We start from the raw sequence: 26,141 nt of genomic DNA, 5'->3' as shown, positions 1-26,141 counted from the left end.
AGGGACCCCCACAAGTGGGCACAGGGGGAAGGCAGGCACAAAGGATCCCCCTTTCATCAGAGGCTGGCGAGCAGCACTTCCTGCTGAGCAGATGTGACCGCAGCGGATGCAGCTGCAGCGGGCGATAGCCAGCGGGCGGGCGAGCTGGCCCCCTGGCCACTGGCTCCACACCAGACCCTTATCTCCCCCTTGCATTCCATGATCAACTAACACGCAAGGAAATGCAGCCAGGGCTCCTGTAAGTGGAATGCCAAGGGAAGAAGGCTGAGGGATGCAGGCCGGCTCCTGGCACTCTGGATTCAGACACTGAGATTCAGGCAGCTGGGCAATGGGAGCATCTGTGGTCACACTGACCCTGCCCAGTCCAGCCCAATCACGGCATTCCCATAGGGATGCTCTGACCAACAGGTCCCTATGGGAAATGGGGATGCTACAGTGAAGTGGGGTTTTGCATTGCTTGTGAGCATCCAGCCCCACACTGTCCTCAAGTGCTGGGGACCTTGCAAGGACCACAAAGAGGTACCCAGGGATGCTCTGCTCCCAAGAGGGAGCAGGTAGAGATTGAAACACCCAGACAGACAGACAGACAGACAGACCCACTGGGGTGACAGGAAACCTGCAGCACGGCTCAGTGCCTTCACCTCCAGACAAGCCTCTGTGACAGCCAGGCCATGGTAGGAGCCCTGGCACAGCAGAGGTGCCCATGGGTGCTGCTGGTATGCTGGGACTCAGCAGAGCGAGAGGGGGAATGTGGGATAAACCCTTTCCTAAGAAGCCTGAGGCTTACAATGGATGGATGCAGACTGAGTAGCTATCAGCTCCTGTAGGGCTGAGCAGGAGCCCAGGTTGTGAGACCTAAGGGAGAGCCCAGGAGAAGGGGGATAATGTTGGTGCTGAGACACAGGCTGAGGGGCTGAGTGAGAGCTATAGGGAGAGAAGTGATGGGTCAGCACTGATGTCTGGGCACCCAAGAGGTGTGAAATGGACCTCAACACTGTGGGGACTGCAAAGGCACAAGTGGAGCATGGGGTTGGGGCTGCCCTGGGGGCAGTGTGAGCAATGGCACCAGAGTGATGCCCCCAGCCTGTGTGCATGACTCTGATAGCGGATAAAGGTTCATGTGCACAGCAGATATGGGGCCCAGATGGTGCATGGTGGTGACCATTTCCTGCAAGGGTTGGTGCCAGTTGCCCTCATCTGCCCTCAGTGAGCACCTTATCTGCTGGCACACATTATGCCAGGCCACGGTGGTTCCCTCTTGCACAAAGACCGTGCTGTGGGGATGCCCTTTGCTTTGAGTAGGTCCTCAGCATCTCCCCAGCCTGCCCCACTGCAGCCTCTCCCCACACACACACAGTGGGGACAGACAACATCCCCTTTTCTCCACCAGTACCAGTGCATAGAAGTGATGGGCAATGATATCAACACTATCCCATTGGATTGAGACACCCATGGGGATGGCGGCGGGAGCAGGGAGCAGGCAGCGGAGGGTGCAGAGCAGGATGCAGGCAGGAGATGCTGGCTCCTCAAAACAAAGGGGATGTGAATGGCTGTAACGTGTACAGTTAATCCCCACTGCACACTGTGCCATCAATCACACACCGGCGTGACCAGCACCGAGTCATTACAGGAGCTTCCCCCCTCTCTGCCCAGTGGGAACCCAATGGGGCCTCATCCTTCCCCGCTCCAGATTTGCTGGGGAAAGATTGCCAGGCCCTGGGCTGGGACAGATCCAGGCACAGGCTATCAGGCCCTGGCAGCCACTTATCTCCCAGTGTGGCCGTTGCTTTCCCACCCCAGTGCAGAAGTGGGGCTGGCCCCATTGCCTGCCCCACATCTGCCCCATGCACGCAGGGACATGAGGAATGGGGGATGTTTCCCCACCAACACTGAGCCCAGGGCCCCCTGTATCCCTATGGAAGGGATCCACGGTGCTATGGGAGCACATGGCAGCACCCAACTGGCAGTCCCCAGCCTGGGGACGTGGGTTGTGGGGCAGGAAGGGGTTAACCCGGGGAAGTTCGCTCACTCTCGGCAATGATTTAAACCAGACAGAAAGGTTCTGTCATCCATCACGCTAACAGCCAGATCATTGTGTTTTAAAGTGTCTGTAATTGCAGCAATACAGAGACTGGGAGGAAGATAAAGGCTGGGAAGATGCAAATGCGGAGGGGAAGCACCAGCACCCAGCGGGGAGAAACCCGGAGAGCCCTGGGCCCCCCGGCTGGGGGCTGAGTGAGCCCTGGGGACAGCTATGGGGCCAACAGGGGACAGCAATGGGGACTGCCATGGGGCCAACAGGGGACAGCAATGGGGACTGCCATGGGGCCAGCTGGAGGGTGAGAGCCCTCCTGCCTGCCCCGGCTCAGCCCTGGCACAGGTTTGGAGCACCCACCAAACAATGTAAGCAAATAGAACCAGGGATGGACATAGGCAGGGAAGGGTCCAGATCTGCTTCACTAGTACAGTTATCTTACTCCCTTGTTATCCCCATCTTGGCACTCACTGGTACTTCCATCCCTATCCCTCTGTTGGAATCCCCTGGCTCAGCATGCAAAGGATGGTGAGATCCTACCCAAAGCATGGAAGGAGGCGGCCGTGGGCATGGCCATGGGTGATCAGGCTTTGTCCCAATGGCCACACCAACAGGGAATTATTATCCCGCTGGATAAAGAGAGCTAACACAAATGTTTATTTTCACAGTAGTGAATTATGACTTCAATAGACCAAAATTACAGGCTGCGTGTGTGGAATAGGAATGAAACAGACCCTGCCACCCAAACGCAGGGTGCATGGGCAGCCTTGCCTGGCTACATCTGCCTTTGCTCATGGGGAAGATGGTGCCAAGATAGCAGGTATTTGTTAGCATCCTTCAGCTGCATCCCAAGCTGACCAGGAGCTGAGGATGTTGCAGCTTATCCCAGCAGAGCCCTATGAGGTATTTGTATGGGGACAGCAGGGCTGGTGTAGCTGTGTATGGGATGGATTTTCCTCCACTGTGGAATTTCCTCCACAGACCTTTGTGTATTTCCTCCACAAATGAAACTCACCTGCAAGAGGCTTGTTGAGAGAGGTCCCATAAGGAATAAGAGCAAATGAGAGCATAGGGAATAAGGGAAGAGCAGGAACAGGGGGAACCCCCTTGGGAAGTGCAGGGTATGTGATGCTGCCCAGTGCACACACACAGTGCTGAGTGGTGTAGACACAAGAGCTATCAAAACCTTCATGCTCCTCCAGCACAGGCAGTGCAACAGCAGGGCAATATCCCTGTTGTGGGCTTCCCTATGGGAATGAGGGATGCAAAAAGAGAGCTGGAGGTTGGGATGGTCCAGAGTGGGGTTGGGAACACTGGGTCAGGGTGGTGCATCACCCTCCCACTGCAACCCCAGCAGTAGGTGGGCATTGGCTGGGCAGTGACCATACAGTGTCCATGCAGTGACCACACAGTGTCCATGCAGTGATCACACAGTGTCCGTGCAGTGACCATACAGTGTCCATGCAGTGACCATACAGTGTCCATGCAGTGACCACACAGTGTCCGTGCAGTGACCACACAGTGCCAGAGCATGACCACGCAGCCATGCAGCAGCCTGGCAGAGCCGTCCCCAGCCCTGGGAAGCAGGAAGGGATGAGCAATACAAGAACCAACCATGCGGGTGGCAAAGAGAGGGAAGGCAGCTGCCAAGCAGAGTAATTACGCAAAGAGGCAGGGCTTCAGCACAGGGAAATTAGCAGGGTTTGTGTTACCCGGCGCACAAGAGAGCGACAACGTCTTAGTAGGACTTGGGGGGTATTTAACGCTCCCCCCATCCGGCATGGGGCACACAGGAAGGACACGGTGGGACCGGGTGAAAGCTGGCAGTGCCCTGAATGCCTGCACCATTGCCCTGCGCTGCTATAGGGGAAGGGCCCCACTGGCATTCCTGTGGTGTCAGCACCACTCAGCCACCCCAGGGAGCCCCAGTGAGGCCAAGCAGGGTGGAGGGCACCCCGAGGGATGGGCATGCGGGTGTTGAGGGCTGTGGGGTTTGTGGCTGTGCATGTGGTTGGTGCTGTTGCTTGTCACCCAGAGAGAGGAGCAGAGCAGAGAACCCCCTTGCAACACCCCCATCCAGCCCCTTGCAACACCCCCACCTCACTGCAGCCTGGGACAGTCCCAGCTCCATCCCCCTCACTATTCCCACGGCCCCAGACAAGCCCTGGCCCCATTCCCTTGCAGAAACCCATATCCCATGCGAACAGCTCCCGGTCCTTTGTAACCCTCTGACCCCCACTCTTCAGCACCCACAGCCCCCTGTGAACCCTGAGCCCTCTACAAGTCCCAGCTTCCTGCAGCCCCCAAGCCCCATACACCCACAGCTCGGCCCTCTGGTCCCCATGCGGTCCCCAGTCCTTGTGCAGCTCCCTAAGCCCCATGCCACCCCTGCTGTGCCAGGCAGCCCCCCATATGCCTATGGAGACCTTAGTGCTGTGTAGCCGTGCATTGTTCCTATGGAGACCCCCTGTGGTGTGCAGCCCCCCATCTCTCCCTGCAGCCCCCCCATTTCTCTGTGTAGCCCCTCGGTTGTGTGCAGCCTCTCTGGTGCTGTGCAGCTCCCCCATATCCTCGTGCAGGCCCCCGTAACCCCATGTCTCTGTTTGGGACCCCATAGCCCTGTGCAGCCGGCCAGTGCTGTGCAGCTCCCCATGTCTCCGTTTACCCCCCAGTTCCATGCAGCCCCTATGTCTCCGTTTAGACTCCCAGTTCCATGCAGCCCCTATGTCTCCGTTTATGCCCCGGTTCCATGCAGTTCCCTATGTCTCCGTTTAGACTCCCAGTTCCATGCAGCCCCATGTCTCCATTTACCCCCCCGTTCCACGCCACCCCCATGTCTCCGTGTACCCCCCAGTTCCATGCCCCCCATATCCCCATTCAGTTCCCCAATCCCCTTCGCCCCCATTCCCCCTCTCCTCCATCCATCCCTATCCCCCTCCCCCTGCCGCGCACCCCCGAGGGGGGGGGGCCCTCTCCGGTGTCGGCGGCTGCGGGGCGCCCCCTGCCGGGCTCGGTGTGGGCACCGTCTAAGGCAGCGGCGCGGACGGGCGGTGCTCAGTCCGGGGCGGGCGGGCGGCAGCAGCGGGCGCTGCGGGGGCCCGGCCGGGCACGGAGCGCGGCCCCATGGCCGGGACGTGGGGCCGGAGGCTGCGGTGGAGGGCACCGAGCAGGGGCTGAACGGGCTCCTCCGGGGGACGCTGCGAGCGCCCCGACCCCCGGGCTGGCGGCCCCCGGCGGCCCCGGCGAGCGGCGGCGGGGGGCAGGTGCCGGGGGCAGCCGCCGCCGCGGGGCCGCGCTCCGCCCGAGCCGGTATTAACCGGGCCGGGGGCCGCTGCGGGCTCGGGACGGGGCTGCCGGAGCCTGACTCGGGACTTACCTCACGCCTCCGATACAGCTCAGGACGGTAAGTGCAGAAGGGGGCAGCGGGGATCGGGAGGCGGACGGTGCATGGGAGGGCACCGGGGAAGAGGGGCTGGGAATGGTCCTGGTGCCAGGAGGATGCTAGCGGTGAGCAGGGGAATCAGAGGCTCCCGATGCAAGGGGGATGCTCGCAGGGAAGAGGGGCTGGGAATGCTCCCGGTGCCAGGAGGATGCTCCCGGTGCGCAGGGGAATCAGAGGCTCCTGATGCCAGGGAAGAGGGGTTGGGAATGCTCCTGGTGCTCGGAGGATGCCTGGTGCAGTGTTGGGAATGCTCCCGGTGCGCTGGACGGGGATGCTCCCGGTGCCCGGTTCCCGGTGCGCAGGAGTCGCTGAAGCTCCCAGTGCCAGGGGGGTTCTCACAGTGTCAGGGGTGCTCCCGGTGCGCACGGGGATGCTCCCGGTGCCGGTGCCACCCCCGCGGTCTCTCCATCCCCACGCTCGGCCGTTCCCGGGACACGGGGCAGGGCAAGCAGGGGCGAGCGGGCACCGGCTCCGCCGTCCGTGCTGCGGTCACCGCTCCCTTTCCCGTTCCCGTACCCGAGAGCCGGGCGGCCCAGCACGGCCGGACCTACGGGAGTCTGTGTGTGCGTGTGTCCCCCTGCAGTAAACCCTCCCCGGCCGTGGGTCCCGGCTTCTGCCCGGGGGGAGATGTGGTTTGCATCCCTGTATCCCTCCTCCTGGGACCACCAACCCGCCGGCTCCACATCCCGCTCCGGCCGGCGGCGATGGAGAGAGATGGAGCCACGTTTCGTGGCGAGGAGGAGCTGATCCAGTCGGGAGAGTCTGTGGGAGGAAACCCGGGGCTGGTTTGTGAAGTTACAGCTACGGCAGAGTAATTCTGTGCTTACGTGCGAGGAGGACACGGGTCTGTGCTGGGGACACGAGCGGTGTCCTCTCGTGTGACAGGGGACAGCTTGTTGGACGCGGATTTGGGAAGGAAGGGATCCAGCTCTCTGCTTCCGATCCTCGCAGCCATTAATCACCGTCCGGCTCTTGCTTTCCCATCAGAATTGCATTAAGCAGCGCTGGTTGGCACTGTGCCGCTCGCTCCAGCCTGGCTTTGCCGAGGGAATGCTGCCTGTGTAGGGATGGAGCAAGGCTGGCACCGCTCTCCGCCCGGGCTCCTCCGTGATGCTGGGCCGGGGCACAGCCAGCAATCCCCATCACTCCCCTTGCCACTGGATGGTGCCTTTGGATTCTGCAGAGCGCTCCTCGGGTTGAACGCATCTTTTGTTGGATTTCTTGCCTTTTTCCCCTATTAGCCAAGGAAAACTTCGCAACTTCGCTTTCGGAGAGGAGCAGCCGCTGCTGGGTTTCATTTTGGGTTGTTTTAATTCGAGGTCACGTGCACGTTGACAGTGTCTTTGAATCGAGCTATGGTCTCGTCTCTAGCTTAAAAGGAGCTTTTGAGCTCTTCCCTCTGTTGCTTTCTCTCTGTTCAGGAACAAAGACATTTTGCTGCCTTTAATTAAAAGGAATATTAATTCTCTGCTCCTCTGTCGAGCGACTTGGAGACTCTGCAAACACCCATCTGCTCAGCACCGCAGAGGGGTGAGCTCTGCTATGCCACAGGGCACGGAGACACGGGGGAGCAAACCCAAAGCTCCACATTGAACGTGGAGCAGCAGCCAGGGATGATGCTGACAGCTCCGGTACCCGTGGTCCTTGAGTGGGAGCCCCATAGGGCTGAGCTGCCATGCAGGGCAGGCGCTCAGGGCTCCGGAGGTGTGTAGGGCAGGTCCCTGCGCAGAGCGTTTCCACACAGGGAGGAATCTCGAGTGTTGCTTGTGCTGTGGTTGGGGAGGCAAACGGACGTGAACTTGGCTGTGCAAAGGGGGTTTTCTCTGCCTGTTGCCTCCCGGCTGTTGTCTGTGCTGGCAGGTAAGGTTTTACCTGGGGACAGGCAGATGTTGGTAGTGTTTTGGTTGAAAACGTGTGATTACAGATGTTGGGCTGTAGAGAGGAGAAGACAACGTGGATGGGGGGGGAGAGATTGTTCTCCCGTGGTGCTGGGTGCTGGTATGAGGTGGGCACTGGGTTTGGGGGGCAGCTTTGAGGCCTCGTGTGGGTGCAGGATTTGCCTCTTACATTGGAAACTTCCAGGGTGCAGGATGCATGGATACTCTGGTGCTCAGCCCCGCTTTGGGTTAGGAGGGTCGAGCAGCCCCCCAGCCTCTGCCTGGGTGTATGGTGAGAGGCAGGGGCTCAGTACTGGTGATGTCCCCTGTGTCCCTTCCCTGTGTTTCTGCTTCTGAACCACGTTTGCATGTATGGAGAACCCGGGCAGGATGTGTCCGGCTTTGCAATGGAAATAGGCTCTGCTCCTTTCGCTGCCGGCAGCCGGCTTAAACCCCAGCGCAGTCTGGAGGCAGATCAGCATCCCCTGCCCTGCGCCTGCCCAGGGGAGGGATGTGGGGTGCTGTGGGGTGCTGTGGGGTGCCATAGGACCCCCGTGGACAAGAGGCATCCCCTAAATGTCTGTTATTATCTCTCTTGGCAGGGGTCAGGGATTGCTGGTGAGCCAGGCAGGTATTGCAGGGCTGCTCGAGGCAACCCAAAGTGGTGCTGGTGTTCCCTGTGGACACAAACCAGCCCTGCCACCAGCACCCACACTGCTTCTGCCCCAGGGCAGATCAGCACAGTCGTGGTGTGCACAAGGATTTGGTCAAATCAGGGCCTGATCCTGCCTAAACGGGGCTTTATGAGCCCTGGGAGGGAGCAGGGACAGCCCATGGGTACTGAGCTTCAGTGCTGCCGCTGGGGTCGAGGGGATGCAGGTTGGATGCTGTAGCCCTGACCTATGCTTTCTAAGCTGGACCGTGGGCAGCATTGAACTGCCCCTCCAGGCTGAGGTCAAGGGGGTCCCTAAACTGGAAGCTTCCTGATGGCAGGCATGGGGTGAGACCATACTGGTGTCACAGAGGACACCCCCCCACCCAGGCGCTGCTGGTGTTGGTGCCATTGCCCAGTTTGGGTTTATTTTTAGACATCCTGAAGCTTGTTTTGTGCATTCCCTCGCAGCGTGCTCAGGCTCCGCAGGGGCAACCCCACCTTGAGGAGCACAGAGCTTCCCTTCGGAAGATGCTGACCAATGTTTCCAGAAAACATCCAAGGGATTTCCTGTTTATTTTGCAAAATTCTCATTGATTTTTTTTTATATTTTTCCCCTGTGATGTTTGATTCAATCTCACATGGGTAAAAATCGCCTTGAAATGGAGCCCGTGGTTAACAAACAGACAAAGAGTCAGCAACGCAGCAGCCCGGAGGCTGTGGGGATGCACGGATGGATCCGGCACCCCTCGGAGCTCTTACCACCCTGGCTGCTGCAGGGCAGGATCCAGCCAGGGGTCCCTGCGGAGCCGGCGGTGCCTCGGCATTCCCACACTGCAGGGACATCACAGGGAGCTCCCCATAGACATTGGCATGTGCAGGAGGATGTTTTCCCTTCCCCAGCCACTCTCTGCATCCAGAGTCCCCTGGCTGCTTGTGCCACTTGTCCCCATTCCAGCCCTTAGGACTGTCTTTGGGCACAAGCATCCCTGTGCATGTGGTGGGGTGGCTGCAGAACTTGCCATTTGGGGTATTTTATCCCCTCTCACTGCCCTCAAAGAGCATCCAAAGGCACATGGGTCTGGTTTGGCTGCCCCTTTGGCAATGTGTTGCTGGACCGGTTGCTGTTCCAGCACACCCATGCTGTGCAGTGATTGATGGACCCATAGCCCTTGTACAAGGGAGGGGGTTTGCAGTGAGACACCGATGTTCCCCAGGCAGAGGGCAACTCCTGATGGAGTTACTGGTGGGATCAGCCTCACCCCTGAGCTGCCCATAGGCCTGCGGTTGTGCCAGGCTGGCTGTGGCACTGTTTATTCATGGTGTTTATCCAGTATATTTAATACATACTGGGGATCAGGGAGGGTGTGCAGGCAGCACTGGGAGCTGCTGGTGGGACAGGTCAGTCGGTGGCACTGGGGCATAACATTGCAGCAGATGCTGCGCTCCAGTTCAGGGCTTGGTGGGGGGCATTGGCCACCCTGCATCTCCTGCAGCACCAATGGGTTAGGGAAGCCCCAAAGCCTGTCCCTTTCCATGGGGGGGGACCCCACTTCCCACCCCTCTGTGTGCTGGCAGCCACGCTGCCGCCGGCCACTGTTGACTCACAGGCTCCAACGCCAAGTCCCGGTGCTGAGCCCGAGATGCTTTTACAGGCAAGGCTGAAACGCACAAAATGTTCAACTTGTAAAATATGTAGCGTGAGAAAATAGCCTTTTCTGCTCTCCCCCTCTCTGCCGCCGCTTCCCTGCCCCATCTGCTCGCTTGGAAGGCTTCCCACAGCTGGGGGGGCGAGGGGCTGGTGGTGCCTGGGGTCCCTCAGTGAGTGCTGCTGGCCCCGCTCGAGGGTGGCATCCACCCCATAGTGCTGTGCCCAGGCAGAGCTGCTGACCCTTGGCAATGGGAGGGCTCCCAGGGGCACCTCAAGGATGCGGTTGGTCCATGAGGATGCTTCTCATGTGAAGCCTCCTCCATCCTCCCACCCTCCCCATGCAGCATCCTAAGGTTTCTCCCCTATGGGACACGTTCTGAGAGCAAACATGGGTCTGGCACTGGGGAAACCAGACAGGTTGTATGGCAAAGATGCCAGCATGGGTGATGATGCAGGTGGTGATGGTGTGTCCATGGGACCCAGGGCTTCCGAAACAGGGCATCTCTTGGGAGGGTGCTGGGAAATACCCCTGCAAGGCACCCTGGCAGCACCTGGCACAGCCAGGAGGAAGCTGCCATGCCAGAGCTGGCCACAAGCCACGGTATCCACCACCCACCTTAATCCATCATTATCTGGGCACATTTCGGATCCTTGCCAAGAGCAAGGTGGGAAGGGGGGGTTGTAAGCATGCTCTCCCTATTCCCCTGCCATCCTTTTTGCTGCCTGTGTGTAATTAACAGAGTAATTAAAAACAGGATGAGTTAATTGGTATTCATTTATGTGGCAGATGTTTTTAATTGAGATACGAAACAATTTACCTGTTTACATAAACAATAGCAAATGAAGGCTTGTAAAACAGAGAGGGCTTTTTGGCTTTTGCTGTTGTTGTTGTTGTTGCTTCGAGGAAAATCAAAACCATTCCTATCCACTATGGAAATGCCAACGTGGGATGAGAGCTGTATGGGAGTGACAGCACCAAGTAAGGCAGCAGGTTTGGGTCTTTGGGTGGCTTGTTGTGGCTTGAGAAATGGGGTTTGCTGGGCTTGGGGCACATCAGGGAGCCTGGTCCTGGGTCAGTGTCTCACATGGAGCTGTGCTGTTGCTGCCACAATGGGGGAGATGGAAGGGGAGCAGACAGAAGGGTCCCTGCTGGGCATTGCTGCCCTGGTGTTGTGTGAGGAGCATTGCCCATGCTGTGTCCCCCAGCAGTGCTGGCTGTCCATGGGATGCTGTCCCAATGGGGATGCAGGGAAAGCAAAGCAAATCAGGATGAAAGGTTGGACCAGATGGTGCTTGAGGTCCCTTGTACCCTGGTATTCCATGATTATATGATCCTATGGTGAAACTCCCTTTATTCCCAGTATTATGAATGGGGAGCATCCCAGCCTGGGCCAGTGACATGGGACCCATCCCAGGATGCCTATGAGCACAGTGAGGATGGCAGAAACTAAGGCTGGCTCATCAGCTGCTGTATAGGGCTGCTGTGGTGGTGCAGGGGTGGCAGGTCCCACTCAGCTGAGCAGCCAGACTAACCAGCGGGGCAATGCCCAAACTTCTGGGGTGGTTGGCATGGCACCATCACCCATGCTGGGCCAGGCTGTCACCATCCACTGGTTGGAGGAGCAGGGCACAGCAAGACCTGTGCCACCTGAGGCATGGGCATCCCTGTGAGCATCACTGCCTGCAGGCAGGAGTGCAGGCAGTGACCTGGCAGGGCTGGGTGCAGAGGTACCTGAGCATGGTGTGGTCCTGCTGCCAGCGTGGGCCTGGCACCACTGGGCACGTCCATGCCCCATCATCCTCACAGCAACAAGAGCTTCCTGTGCCTAGAGCTGGCCAAAACCAAGTTCATTTACATCTTGTGCAGAGGGTTTAATTAATTGGATTTCCTTTGCAAAGGCTTCATTTATGCTGACAAGTGCTGAGGCTTTTCCCTGCTAGTCTGGCTCCCCACAATAAGTATAGAGGACACCCTGGTGATGGGTCCCTGGTAGCTGCCAGAGTGGGACCATCCCTCCTGCATCCCATAGCACTGTCCTGCTCACAATCCCTCTGCATGTAACCGGGGATGAGCCTGCTGTCACCTATCCCCATCACCACTGCATCCCTGCGGAGTGGACTGGGATGAGGGGGGAGATGACAGTGTCCTGCAGCTCCCATCACCTCTGCTGGGCTCATGCACTGCACGCTTCCCTAACATGCTCCAGCTGGGATAGCTGTGTCCCTCTCCATCTTATCAGGGAGTTGTTCTTGGCCCCCGTGGCAGCAGCAGCTGAGGAGCAGGAATCTTGCCTGCCTTTGTTTCGGAGGCAGCCTGGCTTCAGGAGACGTCGCCTCCAGCATCTGGATTTCATTTGTGGCCATTTGGAGAGCATGAAGGATGCTGGTCTTTTAATTCCCTTTTAACCCTCTCCTCACCCGGGAAGCTTCACCTGGCCTGGCAGGGAAGGGCTGCAGGAAGCCAGAGCTTTCCAATGGCCACAGTCAGGGCAGCTCCTTTCCATCTCCATTCCCATATCCCCATCACTGAGGTGGATATGAGAGCAGCCAGTCTGGGTGCTCTGCAGCCATCAGACTCCTAGGGCTGGCACATCCCTGTCTCCTGCCCAAGGCTGCCTGGTCCTGTGTTGGTACCCTGGTCTGTCGCACAGCCTGCAGCTGTGTGATGCTGTGCATTGCTGTGTGATGCTGTGCATTGGTGCCTGCTGGTGTGCATAGCTGCACAGTGCTATGTGTTGATGCTCTTCAGCATCCAGCACTGAGGAGCACATGGACAAGCAGACACCCTTACAGCAGTTTTCCTGTATCTAAAGGGCACTGTGAGGATGTTGGAGATGGAATCTTCATCAGGGGCCATAGTGATAGGACAAGGGGTGATGGGTTCAGACTGAAACAGGGGAGGTTTAGGTTGGATGTAAGGAAGTTCTTCCCTGTGAGGGTGCTGAGGTGCTGGCACAGGGTGCCCAGAGAAGCTGTGGCTGCCCCATCCCTGGCAGTGCTCAAGGCCAGGTTGGACACAGGGGCTTGGAGCAGCTGCTCCAGTGGAAGGGGTTGGGGTTGGAGCTGGAGGAGTTTTAAGGCCCCTTCCAACCCAAACCATTCCATGATTCAGGGGTTGCCAGTGCCCAGTGGGGTCCCACACCCTGATCCCTGCAGCCATGCTGGCAGCACAGGGTTGGGTGCTATGGGCAAGCCAAAGCTCCATTGGCCACCACAGCAGTGCCCATGGCCAGAGCAGTGTGTGTGGGGTTAAACCCTGTGGGGTGACAAACGGGGGTCTCGGGGTCACACGGGGGTGTATGGGGTTCGGCATCCGCTGTCCCCAGGAGGCAGGGTGGGGGACACCGCTCCCACCAGCCAAGGAGAGAATACTAATCCTTTTAGTTTCATATTATTACTTATTCATCTGGGCTGCACAGGCCTAATGGAAACCAGATGGAGGAAAACAGACACAGCCCCGAGCGGCTGGGACAAATTACCCCAAAGAAAGAGGAGGAAAAAAGGAGGGGAAAAAAGGAGAAGGAAAAAGGAATTCCAGTGAGGTTTGGGTCGTGTTGGGGAATTATTGTTTGGAGGTGCTGCTGGGAGGCTGCACTGTGCCCCCAAACAGCCCTCACCCACCACAGAGCTCACCCCATCCTGCATGGGATCTGGTTGGTGGCCAGGTCCTGTGGGTATCCCAAGTTCTGTTTGCTTTGGGCATTGGGAAAACCCATCAGATTTGGGGCATTCCTCATCCCCATGTCTTTATGGTGGTGTTTGGTCTGAGAACACCTCAGGGAAAATTTAGGATTCAGAGGGAGATTAAGGAAAATACAAGGAAAAACACAGCCAGGCTTTGTGGAAACTTTCCTCCTGAAGGGAAGCTGTGGAAAAGCCATGTGCATGCCAGAATGACTGTATCCATGTTTTCCTCTCTGTGGGCATGTGTACGGCATCAGGACAGCAAGGGGGACAAGAATGGGGATGCAGGCAGGGATGCTGCTAAGGATGCAGATGGAAACAGGGATGCAGACAAGGACAATGCCAGGGAAGCAGATGGGAACAGGGACACAGACAGGGATACAAGCAGACATGGGGATGCAGGCAGGGGTGAGCATCTTGCAGCCTGGACCCTCCTCCTCCCTGCAAGCAGCGGCAGAGCCAAACCTGTGCTTGGAGCTGCTTCAGGTGCCCTCACCCAGGCAAGCTGCCATGTTATTCCCAAGCTCCTGCAGCTTGTCCCTATGCCCCATGGCTGTTGTGTGGGGAGCCAGAGCCTCAGGCTGAGCACATGGGTGGTTGCAGCCTCGTAGATGTTGAGAGCATCTTGCAATGCCTCCTTGCACCATGGCTCATCCTCTGCTGTCAGGGCTGGATCCTGCTTCCATAACTGAAAGGCTTGGAAGAGCCTTTGGGCATTTCAATGGGAAGGGAAATGAAAGGTGTTCTTCAAAATATACCATTTATTTTGGCAGGCCTTGTAAAGAAACTATTAGGGAGAGATGTGGCTTGGTCTTGGGGTTTCTCCTGTGGCTGGAATGGGAGAAGAGAGCAAGGAAAGGGAAACGGGAGCATGAACAGTCAATCATCTGCAGGATTCCAGTGTGCTATGGGCAGGGAGGGATGCTCCTACACTGGGAGGATGCTGTGGGACCACAGTGCTGACCACCCAGGATTTTGGCCCTTGCTCCCTACTCTCCCATCTCCAGTCCTCTGTGTGCGGCATTGGCTGCGGTACAAACCCTGATAGCATCTTGCCTGGGATGAGGCCCCGGTTTTATTTAGCCAGGACAATGTTCTCTTACAGGGTTCAATTAATCTCACAACAGTTGCAGTGGATTAAGCATGAATATTAGATTAGTGTTTATCAGCCTCGCCTGGTGGGGAGCGTGCCGGGGGGACCCAGGGGGCAGCCGTGGTGCCCTCTTCCTTCTTTGGTTGGGGCTGGTGCAGCAGTGGCACGGGTTTGGGCACAGATCACTGTGCCACAGGTGCTCACAGCTGTGACCATCCCATCACCATCACCCTGGGCTGAGACCCTGCAATGGGTTTGTGGTGCCACCACCGGCCATCCAGAGGGCACGGTGCTGGCACATTCCCATAGGGAACCCATGGTTTACTGCCTGTGTGTAATCCCTGCCTGGGATTACAGCAGCCTTGAGTGTAGGATGGCAAGGGGTTAGTGAGGATTCCCCATATGTGGGCAGGTAATCACTGGTGGGATCATGCTGGGATGTGACAGTGATGGCTTTGCAGACCCACACTCTCTTTCTGTGCCCTGTGTGTGGGGCAGAGCTGGTGCCATGTCCTGCCCTGTCCCCACCACAGCTCATCCACACTGGACAGAGGCCACCATACCCACCATTGTGTGGATGCACCAGAGGTCCATCACCATCCCCACCAGCCTGCAGGCACACAGGGCACCATTGCCCAAGCTGTGCCCAGTGCAATCCTGTGCCACCCTGCACTGTTTAGCAGTGGGTCCCTATGGGTCCCTTCTGCCCCCATCCCTTCCGGGGACCCCCACTAACCCCCATGTCCTGTCCCTACAGATAACGTGGGGACGCAGGCCGCCACCATGCCCGACTCACCGGCCGATGTGAAGACACAGTCCAGGTCCACGCCGCCCAGTATGCCTCCACCGCCGCCAGCCGTCACACAGGGAGCCACACGGCACCCGTCCTTCACACCAAACACCAGTGAGTACCATGGATGGGGATGGGGACGTGATGCCAGGCAGGGAGGTTTTGCCTCCCTTCGCCTCCAGGTCACACCTGGGGCCAGCAGCATCCTTAGACCTGTATGGTGCTGGTGGTGCTGTGGGGTGGTGTGACCCATCCTTGGACACTGTCTTTGGGCTGCATGCATGCACCTATGGGGAGCACAATAGCACTGCCCATCGCCAGCAGTGCCCTGAGAGGTGCTCAGGGATGGGGACATCCTGGTCTCCTGCCAGGCACAGAGCAGTGCATGGGCTCGGATGCTCTCTCCTTCAGAGGGATGGATGGAGGATGCTGTGGGGCTGGAGCTGGTCCTGTTGTGGGTCCTGTCCATGTGTGGCACTCAGCAATGGCAGGGCTCTGTCCTGGCCAGCTGCAGTGGTAGGAATGGTGTGGTGACATCAAAGGCAGGAATGGGGACTCAAAGTCTGAGTCCTCAGTCTCTGTAGCATCACTGAACTGGGGGAGCCCCAACAAGCCGGCTGTACCCGTGGCAAGTGGGCTCATTGGATGCCCACAGGGTTTGCAATAGGAAAGGTCTCTGTGCTGGTGTCACTGTCCTGGCACATGGCTGGACATGGCACACACAGGGTAGGGTCCAGGCAGGCAGGGGCCAATGCTGGTCCCCTGGCATGAGTGGTGATGGTGATCGTGAGCAGTTGCTCCAGCTCTGCTGAGACGTATCCTGGGCATGTGCATGCAAGGATCATAGGATCATGGAATGGTTTGGGTTGGAAAAGACCTTAAAGCTTTACTGGATCCAGTTCCCTGCTGTGGACAGGGATACCTTCCACTGTAACTGCTTCATGCTTAAAACCCCAGCAGGGAGAAAACACCCCCAGAGCAACCCCCACAGCGCAGCCCCAGTGCCATACCCCAGTGCTCCCAGTGATAACCCCGCTGCCATCCTGGCCTGATGCTCTCTAGGTAGAAATCAGCTTGTGCTCTGAGGGGTTCTGCTGTTTAATCCAAGCCTAGGGGCCAGCGTGGCATCCTGGGTTCAGCTCGGCATAGGAGGCAAGGACAGAGATGCCAATGGCCTTGTTGCTGCAGCTCAGTGCTGTTTTGGTTGTTCTTGGTCTCAGGGTAAAGCCCCTGTGCTGGGGCTGTGCAGGGCTGGCCCCAAAGCATGGGGACATCATGCAGCCGAGCATCCCTCTGTCTGCAGTGGGATGCTCGGCTGTGCAGGGCTGGCCCCAAAGCATGGGGACATCAGGCATCCGAGCATCCCTCTGTCTTCAGTGGGATGCAGGACCCCGTCTCCATCCCATGGCATGCATTCACCCACCATCGAGGAGTGCTCCCTGCAGGGACCGGTCCGAGAGCTGCCCCCTCTGCTCTCTCATCATAGCGTGTTTTATTTTGCTTGCAGATCGAGACGCTGGCCCTCCGACGTTTCTGCCTCGCGGCCGTTTTCATGGTTGCTTGAAATGGTCGATGGTCTGTCTTTGTAAGTAAAATGAAGCATCCGCTCTCATGAGAGACCCGAGCCGCAGCCCCTATGGGGAGATAAAGGGGGGCTTGGGCAGCGTGCGCTCCCCCCACAGCCCCTGGCAGGGCACAGGGATGCGAACCCCGGACATGTGCAGGGTCTAAGTTAGTAACACACCTGTCATGGGAACAGAAGCAGTTGTGGCCAAGGGGTTATTTTCGGCACCTCTTTAGCGGGCGGCAGGCACTGCCCGAGCCATAGAGTGCATGGGAGACCAGTGGGGCAGGCAGGGCACCGCGGCACCGCGAGGTGAGTGCCATGCCGGGAGCCATGGGGTGCATGCCTGGGATGTGGGGTGATGCGTGCCAGGGTCCCGGTGCTCGTGGGGTGTGCATGGAGGGCCGGGCACGCTGCTGATGGGCACCCACAGGTGGCCCCATTGGGTGTCTTGGCATGGGGCAGTGTGCCATGGAATGGGATGTACCCTGGCATGGGATGGCAGGTTCTGTCGTCCCGGCTGGGATGGTGGGGATGGAGGTGCCAGTGCTGCAAGCTGGACTGGGATCTGTGGAAATGGCTTGTGGTGTCTTCCTGAGGGGTGCTGAGCACCCTTTGTCTTGGCTGCTTGAGAATGGAGGAGTAGGATGAGTCCCATGCCACGCTAGGGCATGCACTGCATCCTTACAGCATATATCCCATCCTATAGCTGCTCACAGCACCAGGAACCAGTCCAGGATGCGGCCTCAAGGCTGCAGCAGCATCCCAGAGCCTCCAGGGGTGTGCCAGCCCCATCCTACCCAGCAGGATGCTCTGGTCCCCCCATGCCATCCTTATCCCCATGATGCCAGGGCACATCCACCATCTCTGACCTCCCATCCCTTCTCTCCCACAGTGATGAACGGGAGCAGCCACTCACCAACCGCCATGAACGGGGCCCCATCCACCCCAAATGGGTTCAGCAATGGGCCGGCCACCTCCTCCAGCGCCTCCCTGTCCACACACCAGCTCCCCCCAGCCTGCGGTGCCCGGCAGCTCTCCAAGCTCAAGCGGTTCCTCACCACACTGCAGCAGTTTGGCAATGACATCTCCCCCGAGATAGGGGAGCGGGTGCGCACCCTGGTCCTGGGGCTCGTGGTATGTCCCTCTGTATGGGGCTGGCATTGGGGTGATGCTGCATGCGGGGATCCTGCAGCTGCCTTTAGGGATGGGGATGCTGCTAAAGGGAAAAGGGGGTTCTGGGTTGATCTAAATCGTGGAAAAATGGGGTTTGTCTTTAGAATTATAGAATCATAGAATAGTTGGGGTTGGAAAGGAGCTTAAGATCATACAGTCCCAACCCCCCTGCCATGGGCAGGGACACCTCACTCTAAACCATGGCACCCAAGGCTTCATCCAGCCTGGCCTTGAACACTGCCAGGGATGGAGCATTCACAACCTCCCTGGGCAGCCCATTCCAGTGCCTCACCACCCTCACACTAAAGAACTTCTTCCTTAGATCCAATCTAAACCTCCCCTGTTTCAGTTTGAACCCATTACCCCTTGTCCTATCACTAGTCCCTAATGAATAGTCCCTCCCCATCATCCCTATAGGCACCTCCTGGGATCTGCACAGCACAGTGCAGGGGGCATGGCTGGGTCCCAGCTGCTGGCACTGAAAGCCATGAGAATGGTTTTCCTTCAAGGGTGGTTTTCCCTTGAACCATGGCAGAGGAGCATAAATAGGGGGAAATATCACAGCATCTGTGTGGGGGCTCCAAGGGGGGCTGAGCTTGGGCTCTCCTTGCAGAATTCCACACTCACCATCGAGGAGTTTCATGCCAAGCTCCAGGAGGCCACCAACTTCCCACTGAGACCCTTCGTCATCCCCTTCCTCAAGGTGGGTGACTAAGTATGGATGTGGGAATGTGGGGGTTAGCATCACAGCAAAGGGGTTCACTGATGGGTTTTGGGGCCTGTGGGGCTGCCCATGTCCCCCCTGGCACACGTGTAGCATCCTCTGTACACCCGTCTCTTTGCACATGTGGAGTCACACGAGGCTGGGGCTGTTTGTAATGAAATGAGGGGTTCAGCCCAGCTGGTGACCATTTACAACCATTAAAAACCCCCTTTTCTGTATCTGCCCTTTAGTTTCGCACTGCCTCTGTGCTGTCATCCTGCTCCTGGCAGCACTGGTGCTGCTGCAGATGCCCAACCCCAGGGTCCTGTCCCTCTGTATAACGAAAATGTGCCAAAATAAACCCATTTTCCACCTCTACATCCCCACTCCCTATAGCAGAGCTCCATGAATCCCGCAGGAATCTGCCTGCAGTGCTGCCGGAGCCGGGGAAGGCAGAGCCAAAACGTGGCCAGATGGGCAGCAGAGCCCCCCTTGTCCTCCTGCCCCAGAGCAGGGTCTATGGCAGCAGGGAATGGTGCATCCCTGGCTCACAGGCTCCCTGTGGGCACTGGTGGCCCCATAGCTGGGGGCAGGCTGGGATCCATTCCCATTGTCCCACTGCCAAGTGCACAGCGGCCGCCCTGGCACCGCGCTCCCAGCTGTTCCCACCGCAGGCTCCAGATGTTTCCCATTATCCTAACTGCAAGCAGCCGGGCTCGGCGTGCTTCCCAGACTGGGGCTGGCTGGGTTCTGTGTGGGGCTGCTCCCCCCCGGCCAGGGAAGGGGAGGGTCTTCCCATAGAGGACATGTCCGGCTCTAACAGATCTCACAGATGGGATTTGGCTCTGGATCAGCTGCCTAAAGACAAACCTGGAGCTGGCAGACAGGCAGACAGGGTCCCTGCTGCTCTGTGTGCTCCCAGGGATGCAGTGCTGGGGGGGAACATGGTGCATGGGGAGCTCATAGCTGGTCCTTGTGCCCCATGGGTGCCGGATGGGCTGGGTGCTCCCCAGCCTGGGTGCTCAGGTCCCCAGGATGAAAGCTGTGGGGACAGAGTAGATGATGCTCTGCAGCCCTGCCAGGATGCAGGAGGGTCCTGTTGATGCTGTGCCCATGTCAGCACATGGATAGCACTCTGTGGGGTGCCATATATGTCCCCCCAGCAGCCCAGCTGGTCCGGGCACACTGCAGCAAGTGGGGAAGGTGCTCAGGACCCCATTCCCTGCAGAGTGGGGCTCTGAGCAGTGGGGTGCTGGGCTGTGGGGGGGTTTATGGGGCCATGGACCGGACTCTCCATCCCTTCACAGGCCAACCTGCCGCTGCTGCAGCGGGAGCTGCTGCACTGTGCCCGCATGGCCAAGCAGACCCCGGCCCAGTACCTGGCACAGCACGAGCAGCTGCTGCTGGATGCCAATGCCTCCTCTCCCATTGACTCCTCCGAGCTGCTCCTGGAGGTGGGCGAGAGCGGCAAGAGGAGGACACCAGACAGGTACAAGCCATGGGGATGCTTTGGGTGTTCATCCATGGATACCGGTACCCGGCATGGACCAACCTCCCCCTTTCCACCCAGGACCAAAGAGAACGGTTTGGACCGAGACCCTCTGCACCCCGAGCACCTCAGCAAGCGGCCGTGCACCATGAGCCCGGCTCAGCGCTACAGCCCCAGCAATGGGCTCAGCCACCCTCCCAATGGAATGGGGCACCCCCCGGCTGCTCCCCCACTGCCCCAGCACTACCGGCTGGAGGACATGGCCATGGCACATCACTACCGTGATGTCTACCGGCACCCTGACCCCCGTGAGCTCCGCGAGCGCCAGCGGCCAGCCGGTGAGTGTTGGCATCCCCCATGGCATGAGGGAGCAGGCATGGGGCTGGAGACCCCCATGGTGCCCAGGCACAGATGGGTGCTGTGGGGTCTGACCTTGTCTGCCTTGCAGCAGTGCATGGGGCTCGGCAGGAGGAGGTGATCGACCACCGGCTAACTGACCGGGAATGGGCAGAGGAGTGGAAACACCTCAACAATGTATGTAGTGCTCCCCCCTGTATCCTACATCATCCCATATGTGTGTGCGTTGCCTCCCCTTGCTTTGCCCTGCATCCCCACCGCATTCCCCATTGGGCTTTGCTCCTGTGCATCCAGAGTGGTACCCAGCCCTGGCACAGCCTGAATCCCCACTCCTGCATCCCCCCAGATGCATGCAGCAGAACCCCCCTATACCTTGATGTTTCTCCCCCCCAGCTGCTGAACTGCATCATGGACATGGTGGAGAAGACACGCCGGTCCCTGACGGTGCTGCGGCGGTGCCAGGAGGCCGACCGCGAGGAGCTCAACCACTGGATCCGGCGCTACAGCGATGCCGAGGACATGAAGAAGGGCACCCCCCCCTCCGCCCGGCCCCACAACAGCTCCTCCGCCTCCGAGGCACCCCAGTTAGGTATTGACCCCCGGGGCCATGGGGTGCGTTCAGGGTTAGGGTTAGGGTTAGTGCCCCTCTCTGGGGTGCCGGTGCTGTTCCTATGGGAGACCAGTGCTGCTGTAGGGTGGGTGTATGGAGGACAGCATCTCCTCATGGTGTTGCCTCTTCTCTTTCGCAGATGCTCACCGGGAGTTCACACCTCGGCCCCTCTCTGGGTACATGCCCGAGGAGATCTGGAGGAAGGCTGGTGAGTGCAGGGCAGGCAGCAGCATCCATCAGTGTTCAAGCCAGAGGGGTCTCTGCCCCATCCCTTCCCTGTGCTGTCCTTGGGTGCCTGTGGGGTTTGGGGTGGGTTTGTGATGGAGACCATCTGCATGGCACTGCCGCAGTGCCAGGGCAGGGGTGGCCAGCACACCCCGTGCCATGCTCGGCTGCCTTCCTTCCAGAAGAAGCCGTGAACGAGGTGAAGCGCCAGGCCATGTCGGAGCTGCAGAAGGCAGTGTCGGATGCCGAGCGGAAAGCCCATGAGCTGATCACAACGGAGCGAGCCAAGATGGAGCGAGCCCTGGCCGAGGCCAAGCGCCAGGCGTCCGAGGATGCCCTCACCGTCATCAATCAGCAGGAGGACTCCAGCGAGGTGGGGGCTGGCAGGGGCGAGATGGGGGACACTGCATTGGTGGCAGCATAGGCATATGGGATGTGGTCCTTCCAGGCTGAGGATGCGTGGTCCAGGCTGATGTGTATGGTCTGGGATGCAGGTGCATGGTCTAGGATGAGGGTGCATAGGCCAGGATGATATGCATGGTCTGGGATGCAGATGCATGGCCCAGGATGATGTGTATGGTCCAGGATGGGGATGTGTGGTCCAGGATGATATGCATGGTCTGGGATGCAGATGCATGGCCCAGGATGATGTGTATGGTCCAGGATAGGGATGTGTGGTCCAGGATGATATGCATGGTCTGGGATGCAGATGCATGGCCCAGGATGATGTGTATGGTCTGGGATGGGGGTGTGTGGTCCAGGATGATATGCATGGCCCAGCTTGGGGATGCACAGGCTGGGATAATATGCACGGTCCAGGCTGAGGATGCGTGGTCCAGGCTGATGTGTATGGTCTGGGATGTGGGTGCATGGTCCATGATGTGGGTGCATAGGCCAGGATGATATGCATGGGCTGGGATGCAGATGCATGGCCCAGGATGATGTATATGGTCCAGGATGGGGATGTGTGGTCCAGGATGATATTCATGGCCCAGCATGGGGATGCACAGGCTGGGGTAATATGCATGGTCCAGGGTGGAGGTGCATGGTCCAGACTGATGTGTATGGTCTGGGATGTAGGTGCACGGTCCAGGATGGGGGTGCATAGGCCAGGATGATATGCATGGTCTGGGATGCAGATGCATGGCCCAGGATGATGTGTATGGTCCAGGATGGGGATGTGTGGTCCAGGATGATATTCATGGCCCAGCATGGGGATGCACAGGCTGGGATAATATGCATGATCCAGGGTAGAGGTGCATGGTCCAGGATGATGTGTATGGTCTAGGATGTAGATGCATGGTCCAGGATGATATATATGCATGATATATATGCACAGGCTGGGATAATATGCATGGTCCAGGGTGGAGGTGCATGGTCCAGGATGATATGCATGGTCTGGGATGCAGATGCATGGCCCAGGATGATGTATATTGTCCAGGATGGGGATGTGTGGTCCAGGATGATATTCATGGCCCAGCATGGGGATACATAGGATAATATGCATGGTCCAGGGTGGAGGTGCATGGTCCAGGATGATGTGTATGGTCTGGGATGTAGATGCATAGTCCAGGATGATATATATGGTCCAGGATGAGGATGTGTGATCTGGGATGTGGATGTGTGGTCCATGATGTGTAGTCCAGGATAGGGATGCATAGGCCACGATGATGTGCATTGTCTGGGATGCAGATACATGGTCGCAGATGGGAATGCATCGTCTGGGATGTGGATACATGGTCAATGACAGTGTGCATGGTCCAGGATGGGCAAGCACAGGCCGGGATGATGTGAATGGTCCAGGATGCACACACATGGTCCATGATGTGTAGCCCAGGATAGGGATGCATAGGCCACGATGATGTGCATTGTCTGGGATACAGATACATGGTTGCAGATAGGGATGCATGGTCTGGGATGTGGATACGTGGTCCATGACAGTGTGCATGGTCCAGGATGGGGATGCTCAGGCTGGGATGATGTGAATGGTCCAGGATGCACACACATGGTCCATGATGGGTTGCACGGTCTGGGATGATGTGAATGGTCCAGGACGCACACATGGTCCATGATGGGTGCACGGTCTGGGATGATGTGAATGGTCCAGGACACACACGCATGGTCCATGATGGGTGCACGGTCTGGGATGATGTGAATGGTCCAGGACGCACACACATGGTCCATGATGGGGTGCATAGTCTGGAATGTGGATACATGGTTCAAGACAGTGTGCATGGTCCAGGATGGGAACACACAGGCTGGGATGATGTGAATGGTCCAGGACGCACACACATGGTCCATGATGTGGTGCACGGTCTGGGATGATGTGAATGGTCCAGGATGCACACACATGGTCCTGGGATGCGGGTGCACGGTCTGGGATGCGGGTGCACAACCCAGGTCTGAGGTTTAACTCTATACCCCATAGAGCTGCTGGAACTGCGGGCGCAAAGCAAGCGAGACCTGCAGCGGCTGCAACACCGCTCGCTACTGCGGCTCCTTCTGCCAGCACAAGGATTGGGAGAAGCACCACCACGTCTGTGGGCAGACCCTGCAGGGGCTGCCGGCCCCCACTGCCCCCAGCACCGCTGTGGGGCTGCCACCGGGCCCGGGGCAGCCCGATGGGGTGGCCACCATCGCCAGCAGCCCCAGTGAGACGGGCTCGGTGTCCGCATCCCGTGCCGGCACACCGGCAACCCCAGCTCCGGTGGAGAGCGCATCCCGCTGAGCCAGGATGGGACCAATGCTGCTGCCACCGCTCTCCAAGAGACATGGACTGCACTCGATGCAATCTCCTCAGCTACCTGACTCGTGTGACCTCCAAAACGACCTCTCTAGCTCTTCACAAATAATCCTCACGGATCCTCAAACTGGGCTTTAAGTGGAGTTAAGGCAAATACCGATCTCTGTTCTCTCTTCAGTCTTTGTTTTGGCTTCTTTTTGTTTCTTGGTTGGTTTTCTATCAGTTGGGGGATTGTGATTTGGATATTTTTGGGTTTTTTTGGGGGTTTTTTTTGTCCAATTTTTGCTTTCTGGAGGAGGGATGTGGCTGCAGCCTCACCATGGAGTGACATGGGGAGAGGCCAGCTTGGTTCTGGCCCGTACTGGCACTGCCAAGGGGCTCACTTGCAGAAGGAAAGAAACTTCTTTTCTTCACATCTCTTAATTTTTCCCCCCTTTTTTTTCTTTTTTTTTTGTAAAAAAATAAAGAAATAAAAAAGAAAACATCAAACTCTTTGGCTTTAAGTAAGAAATCGTAAAAAAAAGGAATAAAAAAAAAGAAAAAAAAGAGAAAAATCCAAAAACCAGACGACGCCAAGTCAAGCCGCGCGACGGACGCTCACCTGTAACTACCTTGCTAGCTAGCCAAGAACAGACCAGACTCACCTCTGCTCCAAAGGAAATCCAAAACCAAGGAAGATCCAAACGTCTCTCCACTGCCAAAGTTCGTTCCGTTCTGTCGTCGCTCCCTTCCCTCCCCGCACGGCCGGATGGAGGTTTCCATTCAATAAAGCAAAAAATGGGTGTTTTTCAAGCAAACCAAGTCCCCGCGCTGCAGGAGGGGGAGACGGTGGCTGAGAACCGCAGCCGGAGCTGGCACATCTCTACCTCTGCCCGCCGCCGCCATGGAAAAAGAGTTAAAAACAGAGATTAAAACGACCGATTTTGGGTTTCTCCCTTCCCAAAGCTGTTGGGGGTCACCTGCAGCCGGACCCCCCCAACCCCATCAGCCCTGTTCTGACAGGCTGCTCCCATACCCCGCACTGGATTTGTTTCACATGGATTTGGAAGAGGAAGAAGGAAAGGAAAGGAATGCGAGCAGCACCAAGGACGATGCCGGTTGTTGTGTGCTTCTTGCACCATTGTATAGAACGCAGAGGACGGGAGTGCAATACGGAAGGTCGCCCGGCTCCGAGAGGAGGGAAGCCCCGTATGGGGCAGGAATGCTGTATGCTAATGTGAATGTAAATAGTGTTTTGCAGAGGTCCAAAAAGATGCTGATAATAACGATAATAATGACGATAGTGATAATAATAAGAGACATTTGCCAAACGAAGGATGATGAGAACACGGTTGAGGCCGTGGTGTGGGGGAGCGAGGCTGGATGGAGGCGAGGAGCAATCGTGTGCTCCATAGGAGATGGAATTGTTCTGCATCTGCAAAACCATCCTGTGTGTTTTCTATAGGGCAGGAGGAAGAGGGAAGGGCTCCGGGCCGGGTCTGTGGTGTTATCAGTCACCCAGGGGCCCATGTCACTGCAGCAGAGCTTGGTGCATGGGGCACCACCGAGGTGATGGTCCTGGACCTGTGCAACCAGCACCGAGCCCTGCTGTGGGGTTCTGTGCACCCCAAGGTCTCAGTGGGTTCCTTAGGGTGGTTTCTGTGCGCCCTGAGACCTTGGCACATACCCCAGGGGGTTTCTGTGCACCCCAAGGTCTCAGTGCATCCCCCCAGGGGTCTCTGTGCACCCCAAGGTCTCAATGCATCCCCCCAGGGGGCTCTGTGCACCCCAAGACCTTGGTGCATCCCCCCAGGGGTCTCTGTGCACCCCAAGGTCTCAGTGCATCCCCCCAGGGGTCTCTGTGCACCCCAAGGTCTCGGTGCATCCCCTGGGGTGGTCTCTGTGCACCCCAAGGTCTCAGTGCATCCCCCCAGGGGTCTCTGTGCACCCCAAGGTCTCAGTGCATCCCCCCAGGGGTCTCTGTGCACCCCAAGGTCTCAGTGCACCCCTCCAGAGGGGATTCTGTGCACCCCAACGCTGGGAGCTCTCCCCGGTTGCCCCTCGAGTGACT

The 26,141-nt window shown here is 58.0% G+C and overlaps 1 protein-coding gene across 5 annotated transcripts; it reads left to right on the top strand.

Moving 5' to 3' along the window:
* Positions 1-5,316: 5,316 nt before the first annotated feature.
* CBFA2T3 (CBFA2/RUNX1 partner transcriptional co-repressor 3) lies at positions 5,317-25,817 on the top strand. 5 transcript variants are annotated; one of them, XM_034073022.1, is made up of 12 exons: positions 5,317-5,438; positions 15,192-15,338; positions 16,732-16,809; positions 17,684-17,925; positions 18,578-18,667; positions 19,975-20,156; positions 20,238-20,494; positions 20,605-20,690; positions 20,907-21,102; positions 21,263-21,331; positions 21,534-21,721; positions 23,777-25,817. In XM_034073022.1, the coding sequence occupies exons 2-12, from the start codon at positions 15,218-15,220 to the stop codon at positions 24,074-24,076; spliced, it is 1,809 nt and encodes a 602-aa protein (XP_033928913.1). In that variant the 5' UTR covers positions 5,317-5,438; positions 15,192-15,217; the 3' UTR covers positions 24,077-25,817. The 5 variants fall into 5 exon arrangements, with proteins under 5 accessions (XP_033928913.1, XP_033928912.1, XP_033928914.1 ...); XM_034073021.1 differs by having other exon boundaries at positions 21,531-21,721; XM_031042815.2 differs by lacking the exon at positions 5,317-5,438 and adding an exon at positions 7,211-7,337 and having other exon boundaries at positions 21,531-21,721.
* Positions 25,818-26,141: the final 324 nt, after the last annotated feature.

This window comes from Melopsittacus undulatus, chromosome Z (assembly GCF_012275295.1).
Source record: "Melopsittacus undulatus isolate bMelUnd1 chromosome Z, bMelUnd1.mat.Z, whole genome shotgun sequence".
NCBI lineage: Eukaryota > Metazoa > Chordata > Aves > Psittaciformes > Psittaculidae > Melopsittacus > Melopsittacus undulatus.
The sequence above is the reverse complement of the archived record's forward strand: the minus strand, read 5'-3'. Positions and strand labels throughout refer to the sequence as shown.